General features: G+C 34.2%; 1 protein-coding gene across 1 annotated transcript in view; it reads right to left on the bottom strand.

Moving 5' to 3' along the window:
- Positions 1 to 22,020, bottom strand: part of TLL1 (tolloid like 1) — a gene marked incomplete at its 5' end in the record, with an annotated part of 213,478 nt that overhangs the window by 118,127 nt on the left and 73,331 nt on the right. The window contains 4 exons of the mRNA XM_082727252.1: positions 3,372 to 3,489; positions 3,999 to 4,151; positions 5,629 to 5,709; positions 7,858 to 7,965. Of these exons, the coding sequence (XP_082583378.1) occupies positions 3,372 to 3,489; positions 3,999 to 4,151; positions 5,629 to 5,709; positions 7,858 to 7,965 (460 nt within the window). The remainder of the gene's footprint in view (positions 1 to 3,371; positions 3,490 to 3,998; positions 4,152 to 5,628; positions 5,710 to 7,857; positions 7,966 to 22,020) is intronic.

Below are 22,020 nucleotides of genomic sequence, written 5' to 3'. Positions count from 1 at the left end.
CAGGGTCATGAGATAGAGTCCCACGTCAGGCTCTATGCTCTGTGTGGAGTCTGCTTGGGATGCTCTCTTCCTCTCTCTCTGCCCCACTTCCTGCTTGTGCTCTCTCTCCATCTATAAATAAATAAATAAACTCTTCCCTCAAAAAAGAGTGAAAGTGATATAAAGTGGTAAGTTGTGTTTGCCTACCATCTTACAAGCCAGAAATAGAACTGGCAAATGTTGCCATCAATATCAATGGCACTACCTTACAGGCTTTTCATGTTCAATGGAGATTTATACTAGATATTATTAAATGCAACAGCTCTTATTAGATAAAGGACAGAATACCAAAGTCCAATAGGAGTGTTATGTGTTTGACTTGACATAGATCTTATTGCAGTGGCCCTCATGTTTTGTGTAATACCAACTGTCAAACTCTTTAATAATTTTGATTAATTTTTATAAGATGTAAATGCAGCATTATCATAGAAAAAAATCCCCGTAATGATAAAATAACTGTTCCATGAAACTATGGCCAGTAATGGTAATTCCAAATGAAATTTAGAAGTCACAAAATGGTTAGAATGATTAGCAAGACAATGATCAATTCCTATAAAATGTATCATCCTTCCTATCATTGAAAATACAATATAAGGAAATTGAGTACAAAACAAATCACCAAATGCACATTATTGCTATAGCAGTCACATAATATTATATATTATATGTATATATAAATACTCAAAAGTTTGATTTCAGTAGTATAATTACAGATTTAAGGATCTGAGGGGAATTCACAAGTACAGTTTCCATTTCTCTAAAATCATTTAAGTCATCGTTAAAGTACATGCTCTTCAACACCTCTTAAAATTCTTACATTCTTTTCTTTTAGGATTACATACAATGTGCTTCATCTGATGTGTAAATTGTCCAATATTTTCTTGATTGGGACACCTGGGTGGCTCAGTGGGTTAGGCCTCTGCCTTTGGCTCAGGTCATGATCCAGAGTCCTGGGATCAGCCCGTGTCCAGCTGTCTGTTCAGCAGGGAGCCTCCTTCCCCTTCTCTCTCTCTGCCTGCCTCTCTGTCTACTTGTGATCTCTCTCTATCTCTCTCTGTCCAAATAAATAAAATCTTTAAAAAAAGTCTTTTCTTGATCACCTATCTATAAAGCAGTGCACCAGGTATTCTGAGAGATGAAGGGATAAGCAACCTATCATCACAGATGAAGGCAGACATATGAACCAACAGTGGAAATGTGTAATATAATACTAATATAATACAGCTGAAGGTAGAGCAAAGTCACACTGAGGGCAGCTCAGAAATGTGAACCACTTCCATGATAACAATGGAAGCAAAGACACTACAAGGAAGCAGAAAAGCACAAGCAAATGCATGAAAAAATGATAGTGAATGGGGAAAAATAATCTAGTAGAATAAAAGAAGTAAAATGAAAAATTTTGAAAAAAAAATAAAATTAATGAAAGAAACTGAGTATAAATACAAATTTGTTACAAACAAATTTATCAATAATGCCAATGTTTTGTTTGTATTGGCTCCACAAAATTGAAGATAAAGGAAAGATGTATTGATTTGAACACATTATGTATTTAGAAATATGTAAGCTGAGCTGTATCCATTCCTATTAGATAACCAAAAGGAAGGAAGGACAGTATAGATTTGAATGTTTTAAATATTAGATATCAAGAACTAGGAGGCATTTCAAATGTAACCAAAGCTTGTCAAGCTAAAACTTAGTGATTTAGAAGAAAACATTACTCGAACATGTCAAAGCTAAGAAAATTATGACATTATCCAAAACAATATAGAAAGGTAACCATGTATAATTTTTCTTAATGCCACTCAGATATGGTCAAAATTAAAATCCATTACTTTTTAAGTGAAGTTAAATGTTCTATGAATATGTGGTAGAACAAAGCCAGATGACACAATCCTCCCCCAATACCTAGTGACATATATATTTTGTCCCAGAAAAAAATATATGTCATTGGGGCAAGAATTCTTTCCTCCAAAGGAATGAAGCATTTATTTTTATTTCGATGTAAAAACTACACTAGAGGGTATTCAAATAGTTTGAGCTGATTAGAGAAAATTCCTCTTTGCAGAGGATTCCAGCTAATAAATGTAAAAGGCCTAAAAGGAAAGAACAACATTAGAAAATCACTATTTTGCAATGATGGGAACTTTTACAATGGAGGGACTGGCCCATTACCACTGGAATCCAGCGATCAACAGCAACATCGCTAAGTGCTAAGCCACGTGCCTCCGGCAGGCATGCCATGCCAAGGAGGCAGCAAATCCTATCAAGTATTCTTCCCGAACAAGCAAAAGTTCAATGTGAATTTCATCAAATATTTAAATGTAAGTTCTGACTAACTGGAGATCGAGGGAAGATAAGTTTGAGACCTTTCACAGTAGAAAGTCTTTAAGTATACAGTGTTGCTTGGAGAACTGCTATTACTGTAACTTGGCTAGATTATGGGATGTGGTGGCAGAAGAGGCTGCACATGGAAGTTGTGGTAAGTTCATGGCATTCTTTAAATGTTACAGCAAGGAATTTGGATTTTATTCTCAGGCTAACATTTCCCAAAATGTGTTCCGGGATACTGATATATGTTCTTCACTCTTAAAAGAGTGGCATGGATGTTCCGTTTTTTAAATAAGTTTAAAAATCACTGTTATATTCTCTTCGATGGGTTGAATATTCATAATGTTCATTAGCACATTGCTGCTGAAATATCTACTGAAATTTAACACAGCATTTCACAACTTACGGAACAGTTGTTTCGGGGAGTATTTATCATCCTGTAAGAAGCCAATCTAGAAAGCAGCACTCTACGAGGAAGCATTGAAGGATCTCTAAGAGGGTGGTGTCTTGCTCTGACCGATATTCTTTGAAGATAATTCTAGGGGCAGTAAATTGATGAGGGAATACAGTCGAGCATTTGGAATAGGTCAGTTGTGACATGACGAAGACACAAATGGACTGAGGCACTGACATGCGACAGAGGTAGAAATCAAAAGATACAGTGAATATCAATAGAATCTTATTGCATAGATCTTAGAGAGAGCACAAGAGAATCCCAGACAATACTATTGAAGTCACTAATTCAGATGAGTGGGACAGTGGCAATGCCATTGTTATAGTTGCAACATTAAGAGAAGTATTTGATGTGGTGGAGAAGTACACTTGGGGTAGATGTACACAGGTCTATGATCAAAGACTATATTTATTTCAAATATATTTTTTATGTAAAATTCACAGTCTTATGGGAAAATGTTAACTAGGAAAATACTAAGAAATAAATTCTACTTCAGGATTTTCTTTTTCCCCTTCTACACTTGCTTAAGTCATTCCCTGGTTCTACTTACCCACAAGGTCTATATGTGAATACAATGTAACTCTCTTCATCACTTCTTTCAATAAAAGTCACGCATGTGTGCTTTTCCCAGTGCCTCATGGCCTGCTTGAACATGGCTCGCTGACTGCCTGGAAAAATGGCAGGATATTAATAAAATAAAATGTCTGCTTTGGGGAGCAGTGCTTCTCCATCCTGGGTCTGGCTGGGCAGTTCAGATGTCATCACTCTCATCAACCAACAATTATTAGCCTAGAGCACCACAGGTGACCACTCTTAAGAATGGACACTCACCTTATAATCAGAAGGTACAAGCTCACTATCCGTACAGATATGGGTGTACAAGGCTTTCTCAACAAGACATACATTCTTCCTGATAGTTGAAGAGAAATCAGCTTCCTGACATGATGGGCATATTTGCAAGGCAGTTTAAAAACCGGAACAGTAATTTAGACTCTTAGAACTCAAGACTACACATATTTTTCAACTTCAAAGACTTTCTAAACCAACAACCAAGAAGAGTGAAGTATTTCTGATGTTCGATTTAATACTATATTCTACATATTAATATTCTGGAGCAATACACACTTAATCTCTATAATATTTCCTTATAAAAATAAACACTCCGGGAATATCTTACCAGTGAAGTTGCCTCCTATAACATAAGGAATAACACCTCCAGGCCATATTCTTTCGGTTCTTGACGTCGCAGCTCTGGGAACTCGATTTTTCTCATTTTGCCCTGAGAATTTTAGAGGTACTTTTCCTTTAACTGTGCTGTTTTGCTCCAAGCCTACAGTGACATTTAAAACATTCTGTGAAACAGAAGTCCTTGGTCAGAGAATCATTTCCTCTTAAAAGACTAAGTTAAAATGTCTTATTTACATATTTGTGTAAATATGCCTGAAGTCAAAATGCACTAAAGAAAAACTTCATTTATATTACATACTTGCAAAAGTATTAAAATATTGAAGTACTTGATGTCAAAGCACTATTTCTTAATGTTCTATGAGCAAATTTTTATGAATTCCCATACAATAGCCTACAGCAGATAGATGTCAGGCAGACTGGTAGGCCACAAAAGATAATTTTATTTATTTAATTTACTAGTTCACTGCCAATTCACCACCAGATGATAAGTAGACATTGTTTGAAAAGTCACAAGATATTCAAAACTCTTCTTAACTCTTGCTAAATCCTTTATTCTTTTAAAGCAGGACTGATATTCCACAGTACAGCCTAAAATTATGAAAATTACAGAGAGGATAAATGAAATACTGTGGTTTCAGCCTCCTGGGACACTGGTATATCTCTGTTCTAATTTCCTCTGGATTCAGATCCAGGTGATTTAGCACGATTTAGAGATCAGTACACAATGTGAATAGGCCAACATAAAATGTGGCCTATTCCTGGAGCAGCTTTCAAGTCTGTAATCATTAATCTTCTTGGTGGTCTTTCAAAATGTTTTTGTTACTATTTTTGTTTTTCCTAAATTTGCATTATTCTTCATTCTTATTCATCTATCACTGTTGATCCAAATATCCCACTATTGGAATACACTTCAGACACAACAAACATTAAATGCATGCCCCCTGTTTCCACATCCCTAACAGGTCTATCTTTTAATACCCTGAGACAAAGCACCTTTGCTTGGGAAAATTATTCCTTCAAAGTGTGTACTGTCAATTATTTAAGTAATAATTCACCAATTTAAAAAATACTAGGACACACTTTGAACAGAAAACTTTTAAACACTCTGCAATCTATAAATAGTGTAAAACAAATTTGATACTGTGAGTATTAACTAATTTTGAAACCAGAAGGCTATTTTCTATGTATACTTCTGGAAGGGTCAAAACATTTTAAATTCATTTTTTAAGCTAACAAATCAGTTTGTCAATTTACTTTACATGGGATATATTTCAAAACAGTCATGACATTTTTTTGATTTGATTAAAACTGATGTAGTTCCGTGCTTGATAAAACACCTTCGTGTGATACATACTGCACCAGAAGTAAATATCACAAGCAAAATAACCCCCCAATGCGTTTTGTAATGAGAAGCAGAAAATAAGATAAGGAAACATTTCAGCTGTCCCAAATTAAATTCTAAAAAACTGACATTAAACAACAGCTAACAAAAATGAATAAAGGACTCCTCAGCATATACCCTTTTCATCCTTTGCATATTAATGACAAACTGAACTGCAATTAGTATAATATTTACTGTACATCAAGTCAAGCGTCTGCAACTTTAAACATTGTTATACCAGAGCCAATTCTTCTTATCCTGTCTATAAGCTGGTAGAGGGCCCCTCGTTTCTTTGACATACCATGGTCTCCAAATCCACCTTAAGAATAAAAGAAAATAGTTAGGTTAAACTCATTGCCTGTTAAATCTCTTCTAAATAAACCATACCAACAGACTACAGTGATTTCTTGTTAAGGCATCTTTTTTATAATGTGGTCTTAGAACATTAGAGTCATGAATATCCATAAATCTTAGAAGAGTGTAAACATTCTACAAACACAATTTTGGTAACTAAAAACAAGTGGGTACGGTGATCCACAGAGCAATCTAGGTGACTTTATTTGGACATCGTGACAACTGAGTCATCTATTGATAATCTGGAACATTTTTCTTCTCTGTGACCTTGACATCACATCATGTTATATAGGTTGATAGCAAGTTGTTCTGCCCTGTTGATTACATCCCAGCTATTTCTCCAATGTAAACCGAATATTTTCAGAAGCCAAATTAGCAAATGGAAATAAAAACATTAGAAGAGCAAATGTATAGTACAAGTCTTGCTCCAAAGTTGTGATCAATTTTGAGATTTTTAAAAGCATATCGTATTTTATAATATATTCAAATACAATTTGAAAATAAGTTTTGAAAATCTATTAAAAAATAACACATAATTATAGAAAATAACAGAAAAATAACACATAATTACAGAAATCCAAAAGGATGTTAAGCGGCAAAATATGTTCTGTTAATCTATGTTATCTATGTTATCGGCATATAAAAACCGACGTAAAGAATTTTATAGCTCAAAAGGTAGAAAAGGAGGTCAGGATAAGAAAATACATCCTTTTGCAGTTTCACCAACTGGAAAAAGATTAGAAAAGGCAGATTTCCTGTCGTAAGTCAGAAACCAGAGCATCTGAGGAAAATCCAAGTCCTCTGATTCTCATTCCAGACCTTTAATAAAATGCTTTCCCAATTTTATCTCCTGTTTTCCTTTCTTTTTCGAATCTTCAATAGACAAATAACAAGAAGGTGTCACCGAGCAAACCACCAATATAACCACTAATGGTATTGAACAACTGCAGATGAATTTATACCACGGGAGTATGGTTCCTGAGTCTCCGTGGGCGAAGACAACGAAAGGGCCAGAAAGCCATAAAGACAACAAACTGTTCTTGCACCTTGATCTCTCTCTTTCCAAAATATTTTTTCCCCTTTGAAATTAATACCAAAACTTATTTACCTAGATTAAAGCTAGTAAAAACCAAAAACAATCACAAAAAACCATTATAATATAAGCCTTCTAAAGCAAAAAATCAATTACGTCCTTATAAGGCAAGCAAGTTAGAGTGCCTATTCACTGACTAATAATGTGCTTGATTATTTGCATTACATGGTCACATTTTTCTTGTGCTACTTGAGAAAAATTTTTGAAATTTTTTCATTGAACATTTTAGAAAGATGAGGTAATATTTCAATGTATTCATTCCCAAGTAGTTATAAGAAACATTTTTAAAGAATGGCATTTATATGTTTGAAATGACAATTATGTAACAATTGTACTTCATATTAGATAGAGTCTGAACCATATATAAATAGATCTAGAAGAAGGTTAATTATGAGAAAAAGAAATGTCTTAGTTAATATTAAGGTAATAATAGGGCTAAGAGTAATTATAGAATTTTCAAAAAGCAATGTTTCAAGACCACTAAAGGCAGTAATGCCTTTAAAATTTAGCAATTTTTAAAAATTTTTATAGAAATTGAAATTATAAAAAATTCTATGTAGGTAATTCATTAACATAGAAAAAATGATAAAATAAGTGGTTATTTCTTACATACTTTAAAAACAAACTGCAAATATACAAACTAAGTAAATACTTATGGGAAAGGCTATACAATTTGAAATAAGAAAATAAGAAAAAAAATTGATTTGATCTCCTCACTTATAAGTCATAATAATATTAGTAGCATCTCTTCATGGGATTATTATGCACATCCAAAGAGTTACTATCTGCAAAACACTTAAACCAGGCCTGGTACCTTGTAAATATTACAAACTGTCAAAGAAATTAACTAATAAAATTAAAACTATGAACAAAATCTAAATTTCCAAATAGGTTTGTTTATGTTTAGGAAATCAAAGTTGATAAGCAGGACATTAAAAGTGACCCAAAGAATACTTATAGCATTTCAAGAGTATCTTTTCTCCAAAGTGAACACAATTTCAATCAAATAATCAACCATACCTGTGGTATGTCCAAGTCCAAAGGGGTTCTGTGTAAGGTCAATTGTCCTATCAATTTGAAAGATACTTAAGTCTTCATCATCTAAGGCAATATCACCCCAAAACACAGCTAAAAAAGAAAAGTTCAATTAAAATGTAAAATATTTAAGAGCAAAGTCAAAGCACACAAAGCTAATTAGAAAAATATTGCTAAAAATATGGAAATGCAGTCCATATAGACAGGTGTTTCAGAAAGTAATTGTATAACTGAGTATAATATTGGATCTTTTCACTATAATATGAACCACATGCAGAAGGGTATGACCTGTGTTTTACAGGAGGGTTTAAGTTATTTCTTTGAATGAAATGGTCACGATTTATGGGGGAATCTAAAGAAAGTGAATTCACTAATCATGGCTAATTTGCAAGTAAATGAAAATCTGATAAGCGTTCTTGAATTCACAGTGGAGGCCTGTGACCAGCAGCAGGACTTCACTGACAAGTAGAAGGAGACTTAGTAGCAGCTTAATATTGTACTGTTATAGAAACATATTCATCACATTTTTATGCAATTATACGCACTTTCTCTAAAGATGGCATTGCTTCTGAATTTCTGTAAAAGCTATAAATAATTACCAAAAATAATATTTAAGTCAACATTTATTTAGTCAATGACTAGGTGCTACACCTTTGACATTTAATGATAAAACTGTTCATATTTTCAGGAGCTTCAAAATCATTGCCCCAAATCCTGAAAACCCTCTGACTCTGTCCGCTACACCCAGTCTTTTATGCTACCTTATAAAACACAGCTCTATAAACCAGTGTGGAAAGAAATGAGATAATTTCTTTAAAATCAGTATGTAAATTTTTCTTTTAAGGTCGGAAATATACAGTAACATAACAAAAAAAATTCCTTCCTTTTTGAGTCCAAAACTAATCAATCTCTTAGTGCTGCTGGTTGTCAAAATATAGTAACTTTAGAAACAGCAAATTTAAAAGAGATAATAAATTAATCATGAGATAGTAAAACACTGACAGATGCCTTGGAAATTCTGGGATATCTGTTTCATGATACAGGTTTACAAATTTTCTTTTACAAAAGTTTCTTCAAATTTTTCTTTTGCAAACCCAAGAGAGGAGGAAAATACATTAAAATTTTAGGAAATGATGAAATTCATATGTTTCAAATCACTGTTTTTAGTAGATTTAAACCTTAATATTTAGGAATTTTAGCTATAAAAATAGTTAATAAAATTAATTTATGGAATTGAGATTTCAATTTTGAAAGCTATACTTTAGGTTCTGGTCAAAAGTTTATTATGTAAAATTATTTACCCAGTTTAATTCCCTCATAAAAAATGACATGAGATAAGAAAGTTAGATTTATGTGTAAATCTAGAAAGGAAGAAAATAGAAGTTAGTTTAAGGTGAATTATCAGTTCACCATAAGGAAAAATATTCATTAAAATTAGAAATCTCTCATCAACTCTTCTCTTCCGCCTGACTGTCAATGAAACGGCAGTCTGTGGAACCAGAGAGAGGCTTGCTGTCTTTTACTGTCATAGAGACAAAGTCATGAAAGGTCGGTAGAACAGTTTACAACACTGGGTAAGAGGCTGGTCTTGATGCCTGAAATTGAAGCCAGATTCTAATCAGCTTCTGTAGCAGACACTGTTGATGCTCCACTGGCCCTAAAGCCAGACATCTCAAGAAATAGATGGCCTGCCTAAATTAAAAAAAAAAAAAGCACTTTTATAAAAGCCTCATTAGTTTTCATAAAAATAAATTTTGCCCTTTTCTCCCAAGATTTTACACTTTAAGGTTGAATTCAAGTTTGCTAATTACTGAAATCGTCCATCATCTGTGTTTACTAGGCAAACAGGGGAGGGCACTGACTGGCAGTGACTGAGCCTCACTCTTCCTTAGTGCTAGGGGCATCTGGAGACAGGAAAACAGTGTTACTCTAACACATTATCACCTCGAATAGGGATCCCAATGGATCGGGTTAAAATGCAGGCTCTGAACAGTCAGTCTGGAGAGAGGCCTCAGATTCTACTTTTTTTTTTAAAGGTTTTAATGATTTATTATTTGACAGAGACAGAGAGAGACAGTGAGAGAGGGAAAACAAGCAGGGGGAGTGGGAGAGGAAGAAGCAAGCCTCCAGTAAAACAGGGAGCCCGGTGTCGATCACAGTACCCTGAGATCATGACCTCAGCTGAAGTCAGATGCTTAACAACTGAGCCACCCAGGTGCCCCAGATTCTACATTTTTAACAAGCTGCCACTACTGCAAATAATTGTCATTGTCATCATCATCTTTATTAGCATTTTTTTTTTTTGCAAGGATAAACTTTTGCTTCTCTCTGAACCAGCTGGTTCAATTGAAAACTGAGGCACTCAACCAAACAAAACGCAGTTTGTCCATATTCCATTTACATAATAAAAGTAGTATGAGTAAAATAAAACCCAAATGTGTTTTAGATTTTTATTTTCTTGTAACAACTTTTCACATGCAATAGGATTCATGTCTTGATGGATGGATTATATCAAAAACAGAACAGCAGTCCAAGGATATAACACTTCACAGAAGCAAAAACACTACTTCTGGGGAGGAGAAAAGGCATAAGGCCAGATGGTTATTAAAAGGAGAGAAAACTGTTCTAAAATACATACACCCATTTTTTTTTTTTTTAATCTACTGTTATCTTTCCTGAACTAAAAAGCTTCAGAATGGTTGTGTCAGTTCTCAACACACCAGGAACTATTTCAGGAGAAAACCAAATATTTCTTTGAGAACAAGCCATAGTGAGTGACAAAGCCAGACCTGATAGGCTGCAGGCCAAAAGATCTTTAAATTTTGATACTATCAATAGAAAAAAAAAAAAAAAAGGGAAAAAAAAAAGCCATCTTAAAATTACAACCTATCACACAGTTATATATTTTTTATTTTTTTAAAGATTTTATTTATTTATTTGATAGACAGAGATCACAAGCAGTCAGAGAAGCAGGCAGAGAGAGATGGGAAGCAGGCTCCCCGCTGAGCAGAGAGCCCGATGTGGGGCTCGATCCCAGGATCCTGAGATCATGACCTAAGCCGAAGGCAGAGGCTTTAACCCACTGAGCCACCCAGGCGCCCCATCACACAGTTTTAAATGCAAAATTTCTTTCTTCATATACTGCACACATTTGAGGGTTTCCTTCATTCATCTTCTGCTTAAATATAAGTGTCTTATTTATTTTTACATGCTGAAGTACTTTTCTTATGCCCTGGTAGAGCAAACTGGACCACACACTCTATATTACATGGATTTAGAATTTGCATTATAATCTAACACATATTTATTATTTAGTATCCAAGACATTTGAAATTCTCAAATCCACTTTGGAGTTTTTTTTTTTTTTCTTTATGGTATTTTCGATTTGTTTTGCATCAGAAAAAACCCACAAAAATTAGAAATAGTTTAAAAGAGTATGAATTATTACTCATTAGGCCCATTTAATGCAGTGATTTGAGGTTGGGGATATCAGAACTGAAAGCAATACAGGAAACGGGTTATAGATGATAATACTAAGGAAATGCTCAAGTGCAATTAGAATATTTACTATCTGTTTGGAATCCTGCTTGGATTCCTATGGTCAAAAATGGGGTTGGAGCTAACCAACAGGCCAAAATAAAATGTCAAGAAGAACAATTTTTAAACTACATGGAAAACCACAGGTATTGTTTTTCTTCTGAAGGCTATTTGCATTCATTGTACAATTTTTTTTTTTAAATCAAAGACCAAGAAAGACAAATAGCTTTTATTGCAGTAGATAAACACATTTTATAGAAGAATGTATGGTAAGAATGAACAATCCAAGATCATAATTCCCTACACTGTAACTTTAAGTGATAGTTCTTCCACCCATTCAAGGCTCCCAAGTGATCTTTAGCCTTTCCATTTTGAAGGTTGAATCCAGCAACTAGGCTTAAGGAGGCTTCGAGCTTGTGATTTCCTAAAAGCTGTATGCAAAAAATACATATGAGCTTATACACCCAGTCACAACATGGTTTGCAGGACAAAAGTCCACTATAGGTTGTCAGAAAGGATCACACAAAGTAAAGAGCCTCTATTTTTGCCAAAAGCAAAGCCTTTCAATCCACTCAGGAGAAAATGCTTGCAAACTAAATACCTTCACAAAAATGAATACATTCACGTGACACTCATGTGAATTCATGCTAATGTGTCTGATAGCGGGTTACTACTGGATTGCATACCATAACAAACAAAGGGATAGAGTCTCCTCAGACATTACTTATAGAAATCCCTTCCAGAAACCCTTCTTTCCAACTAATCTGGTATCACCTCTGCTTCCGTGTCCTGCCTGTGCTTCTGTCAGTAATAGAGCAAGACACAGGATTTCATACCATGTTTTCAACAGCCTAATTCTTCAATATAATTTTGAAAATACTGACCACAGGCAGCATAAGTTGCTCATCTTTAAACTCCCTGCCAAAGTGCCTGACAAAAAGGAGGTCCTCGATATATGTTTTGAGACACAAAAAAATGTGAATGAGAAAATACCCTGGCTAGGGGTATAAATTGTGTATGACAAAAATAAGGCTAACCATACTATATGCTTCACGGATTTTGCCCTAAGACCCAAAACACAAGATATTCACCATTCTAAGGAATATTTCAATAATTTCGGTCTAGAGTGGATTATTGTTAGATACTCAACAAAAACTTTTTTAAAAGGCAACTGCCTTTCTTTTTTATTTCAGGAGTGTATATTATGAAGTGTAGTTATGGGAAATGTGTCCGCTTTTCTCTAAACATCATACTGATATGCTCAGGAAATACAGACTGAACCAACAGATCAGATATCTTGAGATTTATGAGATTTGAAGAGATAACACAAAGATTCAACAATAGCCAAGAGCACTCGCTTCTTACATTGTTTCCATATACAGTTTAAACTTTCTGCTTTTATTGATATTGGATTTAGGGAGGAAGAATGATGTCATGTGAAGGCCTGACAAGGCTGCTTTGGCTGCTCTACCCTACAATAAAGGCTTAGGAAAAATTTCCTCAGACAAGGACAACAATGAAGGCTCAAAAGTCAACTATTTTTACTTGATTGACAACCACTAAGCAAATTCCCAAGGAAAAGTAAGATTTGGCAAAAGTTCTAATTATACATTTCGGAGACAGTGTTATAATACTTTAAAGGGAAAACAATTTGGTGGCATTTCAAATGTACAGAATAAATTGTGCCCCAAAATGACACACATGAAAGCTAAGTTCCAAGTTTGGTAAACAATTATCTTTAAAGTCCTGATACTACATAAAAATAAGTAAATACATATTTTTATACAGACTTTCAGAATTACTCTTCAAAAAAAAAAATTAGGATGAGAATTTTTTATGTAGCATATTTCCTTCTTAAATTTCTAATAATAAAAAAGAGTATTTGCAGTCCAATTATTGTAATGAATGTAAGAAAACAGCACATGCAATGTTTTATTTAAAATAATTTATAGGGTTTTTTTTTTTTCCCAAGTTCTGCATTTTCACTTCTACCAAAACTATCCCATAAACTGAGCAAAGTCTTCTGATTTGCAACTAAAGAGTATTCATGCAGGGGCACCTGAGTGGCTCAGTCCTTAAGCATCTCCCTTTGGCTCAGGTCATGATCCCAGGGTCCTGGGATCTAGTTGGGCATTGGGCTCCCGGCTCAGTGGGATGCCTGCCTCCTCTCCCACTCCCCCTGCTCTATCCCTCTCTCTATCTCTTTCTGTGTCAAATAAATAAAATCTTAAAAAAAAAAAAAAAAGGGTGTTCATGCAGTGAAATACAAATGATGAGTTAAATAAAAGGTTTACTTATTCTTGCCTCATAAACTAGATTGAAAAGAGTCTCTGGACAATATGACTCTTATCTTGCCATTTTCAAACAAGATGACTTTTTGAAAGGAGGAGATGCGGTGAGGTATAAAAAGCTAGATACTGTTTGGATTATTGATCATAAAAAAGAAAACTGTCCAAACATCCTCCAAATTAAAAGTTCCCTTCAAAGAACCAAAACTGCTGCTAGAGTTCAATCTTCTTCAAATACTTCCTAAATCAGGAAATAATATACCATCTCAATATGAATTCAACTGTTCAACTGGAATGCAAAACAAGCATATACACATACACACACACATATATACCATGCTAGAACAAGGAATATTTCTCCAGAAAATGGCGACATTTGACAATCAAGTCATTTTCCATGATACTCTTGTGTTCCAAGACAAATCTAGATTGATCAACGGATTATGAACACAGAATACAAGGAGCAAGTCATCTTTTTTAAATCTTTTTGTTTGTTTGTTTTAATGCAATTTTACATTATGGATATGATTAAATGTTAAATTTTCAAATAAACATCTTTCTTTTTAAGTCAGAAAACAAAATTTTTCTCATAACAAAAGATCCATTGAAATACCATATCAATCTGCATTTATAGCCCACAATGCCCATGGATAGGATTTCTCAGAACATTTTTAAAATATCACCCATACCACAAATATTCATTCTGAACTCTTTGTCTCAAAAGAGAAAACATCAACAGAAAAGTACTTTGTGATCAAACAATGTAAAAATCAGTATTGAAACTTTTTTTTTTACATATGGCCTAATAATTTGTTACAAGCTTTAGGAAAACAATTTATTGCAGTTTCTAGGTTTTTAAAAACTCCCATTCTTAAATTGCTCAAATAAGGAATATATAATCAACCGCTACCAAGATTTGGTTTATTTATGTTTCCCACATCATACATCTTGTAACAACAGAGTAAACACTTGTTTTTTTCTTCCCTCAGGCTTGTAATTGTTTACACTTGTGGCCACTTGTGTTGGAGTCAACCCTGATACTTTTTTCTTAATTAAGTTTGTTTACTTTTTAAATATTGACACTAGCTCTTGAAGTAAATCTTGGTGTCTTTCTGGAAGTAAGACTTCATGCAAATTTGCTGTTTTCTGTATTCTATGTTTTATTCACTGGCTGGTCATCCCTTCACACAAACAGAATCTTTTTTCCCACTTGTTTCCATTTTTATTTAGTCTACTGTTAGGAAAGGTTAAGAGAGGAAATGTTGCATTCCAACCTTTCTGGTTCTTCGTATAAGATTTCCTTTTGAGCACAAGTCCAAGGCTAGGTTTTCTCTTTGGTTAATATCCCCCACTGCAAACCCATAGAAAAAACATGTGCTCAGTGAAATAAACTTTACAAAATTTCAAAGTTCATTGACATCCTAAAAACTTTGCTCCACGTAGTGATTTCTGTTTCTTTCTTCAATAGTCCCAGCAACTTTAAATAATTGGGAAGATAAGTAAAGGAAACTTTATTCACACCAAAACAAGCAAAAATTGAAAAAACAATGAAATATCCTGTCAACATTATTTTCAACATTCAAAATTTTTACTTTAAAAGATCTACAAAGTGTCAGTATCTTATACTAATATTAAATGTGTAGTGCTTAATATCAATAAACTACCCTCATCAACACTTTATTCCATTCAAGTCTTAGAAACCCCTAGATATTGATTCATATTACTAAACCTGCTGATAGAATTTACTATTTTAAAAACTTACCATTCCCTGTTGCGCATTATATAATATCTACTTTTTACTTTAAGTAGCCGTTTATTAGTACTGACCTTAGGATATCTGTTAGAGTTACAAGATTCTGAGTCAGAAGCATCACCTATCTAAAAATTTCAGGTTGAGGCCATGACTGACTCATCTTAACCATGTGAAGCTTTCAAACTGGGAATGAAGAAATAGGTGATTCCTTTTATTTTCAGATTTGCAGAAACACGGATGTTACTTGCATGGCCTTATGGAGCTAATATATGTAACTGAAAAATGTTCTCTACGAAGCAAGTGTTTACCAAGAGAAATGGAGTTGATCATGACTTGTGTATGGAAAAGGATAAACTCACCTAAGACTCTGCTTACCTAGCTGCAATATTAATGTTACTGAGTAATCTGCCTGTAATGTTTCAAGCCTTGTTTGAGATAATAAAGTAAAAGAAAACAGATGTTGAAATACAAACAGAAATCCAGGCACATTAGGTAAATAGAATCTTTATAAATGCCAGGAAAACTTTTCCTTAATTATATCATTTTTTAAACTTAAATATTTAAAACAAGTATAAATTTTAGCTAAAAGATATAATTAGAAATTTGGGCATTAAATCCCCAATCTGTCTGTAGTATTACTGATGAAATAAGTTTTTTTAAAAAAGAATAAATTACAAGCACTTAAAAAACTGCCAAATACATATCACAAACAAAAATTAAATATTCAGTATTGACCAACAAAATCCAGTGGTATAAAAAAAGAAACCAATATATTAATTCACTTTAAAAGCTGTTGGAGCCTTATAAAATAAACCAATCTTTAAAAAATAAAAAAGGAATTTTAAAAGGGTCTTAGAGAAACCCTCTGAAAGGATTAATATGTTTGAAAACTAATGCTTAAAATCCATTTTTTTTCTTGAATTTCATTAGTGATCTCTCATGAAGTAACAAATGAATGACTATTAGAGCTACTGTTTGGGAGAAAAAAGTAAAAGTAATTTAAGTATGCAGCCAACTGTAATGATGGACTGTCATTCAGGGATACTCAGCGAGTTAAAGCTAAAGGTGTAGAACTGGGAAAACTGATACTGTGAGCAGCAGCTAGGGCGATGTGACTAATTCTGGGAGTTTTATCTATTTTTAATAGTCCTTGCAATGATGCAAAGTGACCCTTAGGTATTAAGCCTACTAATTTTTTTTAATAGTAAAATGAAAAAATAGAAGGCTAACTAGTCAATTTAGAGTTGTCTTGAAATGGTTGTTAAAAGAACCTACCTGATATACTAAATTATTTTTCCTGCTTTATTGAAATATCACTGACTATATATAAAACTGTGTAGTTTGTGTACAATGTAGTGATTTTATACATGTTAACACATGCATCATCTCATATAGTTATAAATTTTGTGTGTGTTGTGAGAACTTTTAAAACATACTCTTTTAGCAACTTTCACTATACAATATAATACTGTTAGAAGTCACCATGCTGTGATGTGCTAAATTATTAATCCCTAAAGAAAGAGATTTTTGCCTTATTTATTTTTGAATTCCCAATACCTAGCACACTATCAAGACAAAAGAGAAGTTCAATAAATTAATAATAAAGATGTCTCATAATTGTTAAACATTATAAAAATAATATATCCACATATTTCCCAGCTGTGACCACTAACGTCTAGAGGGAAGAAAAAAAATGAATGACCAACACAGTGATAATAAACAACACTAGCACCCAGGAAAAGTTCCCAGTAAAGAAATCAGAGTTCTTTGAAACAAATGACTGATTCTAAGTTTTAGTTAGGAAGTGAGTAAGATGAGCCTGGGTTATGCTATAAACCAGAGAGCAATGAAGCTACCAAAGATAAAAGGGCCATGATAAAGGATTCAGGAACAACTGAACAAGCTTCCACAGGCCAAAATTGAGACAGTTTGAACACTGATAAGGATAAGCAACGATCATACTGAACAGTGAGTCCATTAGTTCATAATGCTAAAAAAAAAATTGATCACCTTTGAAGGATACTAGGATATCAATTCATTTTTTTTCCAAATGCATGCACAAAAAGAATTAAATTTTAAAAAACACATTGCTTGATACTAGTATGGCTAAGTATTGATATATACATTTTGAAAAGGCTTTCTCTTTTGAGAACAGGCTATTCCCTGGTCTTTGTGATGGTTTTCCTTTGGAAGGTTTGTCCTATACTTATTGACTGTAGGTTCTTACGTACTCTCGATTGCAATTTTCTCTCATTACGATAGTTTCTGGTTTATAGTGGATGCCGATTATAGTTTATTTAATGTACTCAATTCAAATAAATGCAAATGATTTTAACACAATAAATTGTATAACCCACACACACAAAAAAAAACATTTTTGTGCTTTCAAGTCCTATTTAAGCAGCACATCTTTTCTTGAGGTCACAAAAATAATTTCTTTAAAATACTAAAATCTTCTTTTCACACATATGTCTTTAGCCTAAATTCAACTACTTTTTCTTTTGTGATAGATAAAAATTAAATTTCTCAGGTGCCTGGGTGACTCAGTGGGGTAAGCCTCTGCCTTCGGCTCAGGTCATGATCTCAGAGTCCTGGGATTGAGCCCCGCATCAGGCTCTCTGCTTAGCAGAGAGCCTCTTCCCTTCCTCTCTCTCTCTCTGCCTGCCTCTCTGCCTACTTGTGATCTCTGTCTGTCAAATAAATAAATAAAATATTTTTTGAAAAATTAAATTTCTCTTCTTCTAAATGTATAACTAATTTTCCCAGCCTCATCCTTTCTCCAAATACCTGCAGGTATTTGCCACTTTTCTCATAAACATGTCATATATCTAGGCCCTCCATTGTCTTTCACTAGTATATCAGTCTGTAATACCGTACTGTACTGATGACAATCTCATTATGAAGAGTCTTTATATCAAATAGGACTACTGCCCTTAATTTTCAAAATGTTCTCAGTTCTTTTCAGCAATATGATTTTCCATATGAATTTCAAAAGCAGATAGTCAAGCTACAAGAAAAATCCTGTTGAAGTATTGATAAGAATTGTATTGATCCTATAGATTAATACAGAAAAAATTTTCATTTTAAAGATATTTAAGTTTTACACTTATTATCATATTTCAGCTTATTTTTGATTTTAAGTACACCTTCCCAAAAAGCTATAACTTTTCATCATAAAGGTCTTGTACATGCCTTGTTGAAATTATTTCTAGGTAAACTTTCATATTTTGTTGCTATAATAAATACTAACATCTTAAATAATGTTTTCTAGGTGTTCTTTGTATATAAGAAAATAATTTTTGTATTTTTATCTCCTATTCATCAGATATGTTGGATATTTCCATTGGCACCAACAGATCTCTTGCATTGCTTATGAAGACAATTCTATCATCTGAAAGTAATAAATCATATTCATTCTTTAGAGTTCTAGTGTTTACATGGGTGTAAACTTTGTTTTACATAATTCTTAAAATCTTACTATTGAAAAAAAAAAACAGTGATAACAGGAACACATGTCTTACAACTTTTAAATACAAGCCTTCTAATATTTTAGAATTGACAGTGTTTTTAGGTTTTAACAGATACTTTGTCAGGTTAGAGAAGCCCCTTATGTTTCTATTTTGGATTCTGGCATTTAGATTTATAAAAGAAATTAGCCCATAATGTTTTTACCTTTGCTTGTATTGTCAAGCCTTAGAATCAAAGTTATTCCAACCTTATAAATGAGCTCGCAGACTATATTTCTTTCCTAGTTAGTCACAAAATATGTGTAAGAATGGGATCACTTGTTCCTTAAATTGGCAGAAATTTTTAAAGATTTTATTTATTTATTTATTTATTTATTTGAAAGAGAGGGGCATAAGTGGGAGGGAAAAGCAGAGGGAAAAGCAGACTCCTCACTGAGCAGGGATCCCAATATGGGACTCTATCCCAGGACCCCAGGATCATAACCTGAGCCAAAGGCAGACACAACCAGGTGAACAACACAGGCACCTGGCAGAAATTATTTGTAAATATGTCTGGACATGCTATTATATTTAAGGGTAGATTTTATTTTATGTACTGTAACCTTGATGTTCCCTGTCTGCACTGCCCCTATAAATATGGAGAGGAATAACACTACTAGAGTCTTTCCTATAGTGTTTTTTAGTTGATGCTTTGATGGGCTACCCACACCTCACATTCTTATTTGAATAAGTGATTTCCAGATGCTGGAAATGTTTTCACTGAAAAACTTCAGCTATTAGCTCTCTTGGCTGAAAAAGCTGCAAAATCCTACTTCGTATAAGTAGCAAGCATCCGATGAGTAGTAGAGGAGTATGCTGTAAAGATACAGTCTCCTCAACCTAACTTAGGATTCTGATGGAACTTCATAGCATCAGTTCTCATCCTCTACAGCCAGCAGAGAAAATGAAAAACAAGGTCCAAAGCCCAATCCTAAGAGTTATAGAACTTGAAAGGAGGGCTATCCTCGCCATCTCCATGGGTCAGCTATGCCGAAGTTAGGTTCTACTTAGGAGATAATGGTACTGACACATGGGACGAAAAGCATGAGTTGAGGCACCTGAAAATTGTGAACCTCAAGATTTATCTGAAATTTTTAAGTGTGAAGACGTGGCTTACTCCATCTTATTCAGGACTAGTACTCTTCCTTTGTTTAAAGATAAGGTAGTGGTCGTCTCCCGAAAGACAACATGCACTACTCAGAGTCTGTCTGCACCTCCTTTTCTGGCTGCTAACTCAATAACTAAGGTCAAATCACAGTAACCTGACCAGGATGAGCTGGGCCCCAAAACAGGAAAGGATTGTGTCCAAAGGAACTTACAGAGCCTTGCCAGCTTGTACTTGGAGGAGTCCAGAGATCACTCCAGGACCCAATCTAAGTTTGGACAGAAAATTATATAAGAGAGAGTTTATTCACTTGGAAGCACCATCGTGTGCTATGAGTTTTAATACCATTGAAAGGACACCAGAAATAATGCAAACATGCTATTAGGATAAAACACTCAACTACCTTAAGTAAGAAAGAAATGCCAGACAGGCATGTCAGAGAGATTAAAAGGCTCAAAGAAGTAAGTATACTTGAATGGATATACAATATTCAGCTAGAAAGCCCGCCAGGTGACTATATTATATAGAAGGGCCCTAAAGAGTCACCATTTACCAAGGCTAATAAGGAACACGCTGAAAAAAGAAAAACCGGCATCCCTAAGAAGTGATAATCCTCTAAAAGCCAAGACTGATGGCAGAAAATGGTGTTACAGAACTGGGTTCACTGACAACAGACAGAATCTTAAAAAAAAAAAAATCTTAAAAAAAAAAAAAAAAAAAAAGCAGAGCTCATAGGACAACACTCCATTACCACAAGCCAGGTAGAGGCAATTATCATAGTGCATGGCAAGGTTGTAGTCCCAGGCAGGAACGCTGACCCTGAACAAAGGATATTATTCAATCAAACATGTGGATGCTGGATGATCAGAGATGAAGACTGGTTACCTTCCATCTCCTCCAAAGTATCTAGAGCTTCAGGATATAAGTCAGTTTTCAGACCTGGAATCCATATATTGAAGAAGGAATCATGGTTCCAACAGAAATAACACTTTAATGCCATAAAAAAAATATAATAATTATTCTCCAGTCCTTCCACAGAGGCCTACATCTACTTCATTAAATAATCATACCCAGACATTTTGTGGACTGTTAGAGCCTGAAAGGAAGATATAGTTCTTAAAACTGAATAATAAGAAAACATATAAAATTAACAAATTCTTGGCAGCTGGGTGTGGGACAGCCTCTCTCTCTCTCTCTCAAACACACACACAACCAAGAGAGAGGTACAGAAATGGCCCTATAACCATCACTCTCAGTTATCCCCATCCTCACAGGTCAGACTCTGAGCATTTAGATACCCTGATTCACATAAGTGAAGCTTTTCTACCAATGAAAAGACAACTGAACCTTAAACTATGACCAGTGCTTAAGTACTTTCAGCTTTTTGTGCCAAGGGACCAGCAGTAAGATAAAGTGTCACCATCCTGACAGTGTAACCGATCTTGACCATCAGGAACTGGGGCTGCTGCTGCACACCTGGGAATGGGGAAATATGTTTGACAAAAAGTAATCCTCTTAGGCACCTCATAACACTTTCTTGACCAATTTTGATTGTTAATACAGCAGCCATGGTCTGAGAAGGTATAGGAAGTAGTGGCTTAACACACTTAACCATGTGGGTATGGGAAGCACTAGATAATTCACCGAAACTAGCCAAGGGCAATCTAATATTGACAACCCATAGAGTGAGATCTTGGATAGGAAAAAAAAAAAATCTCAAAAATCCAAATTTCTGTTGCATATGGTAGTTATTGGATCACCAGTGAACCCATTCAATCTTATATATATTGTATTCTTCAAAACAGGGCAATGATAGTCACTTAAATAATGTATTAATTTCATTTCCAAGAAGCATACTCCAGAATAGTACATTTGAATTGGTTTTAAAAAAAAAAAATCAAAGGTCAGTACCATTATCTCCTAGATGGCTCAGTCGGTTAAGTGTCTGCCTTTGGCTCA

Source organism: Mustela nivalis, assembly GCF_964662115.1.
Source record: "Mustela nivalis genome assembly, chromosome: 4".
NCBI classification, from domain to species: domain Eukaryota; kingdom Metazoa; phylum Chordata; class Mammalia; order Carnivora; family Mustelidae; genus Mustela; species Mustela nivalis.
This window is presented reverse-complemented; position numbering and strand designations above follow the sequence as displayed.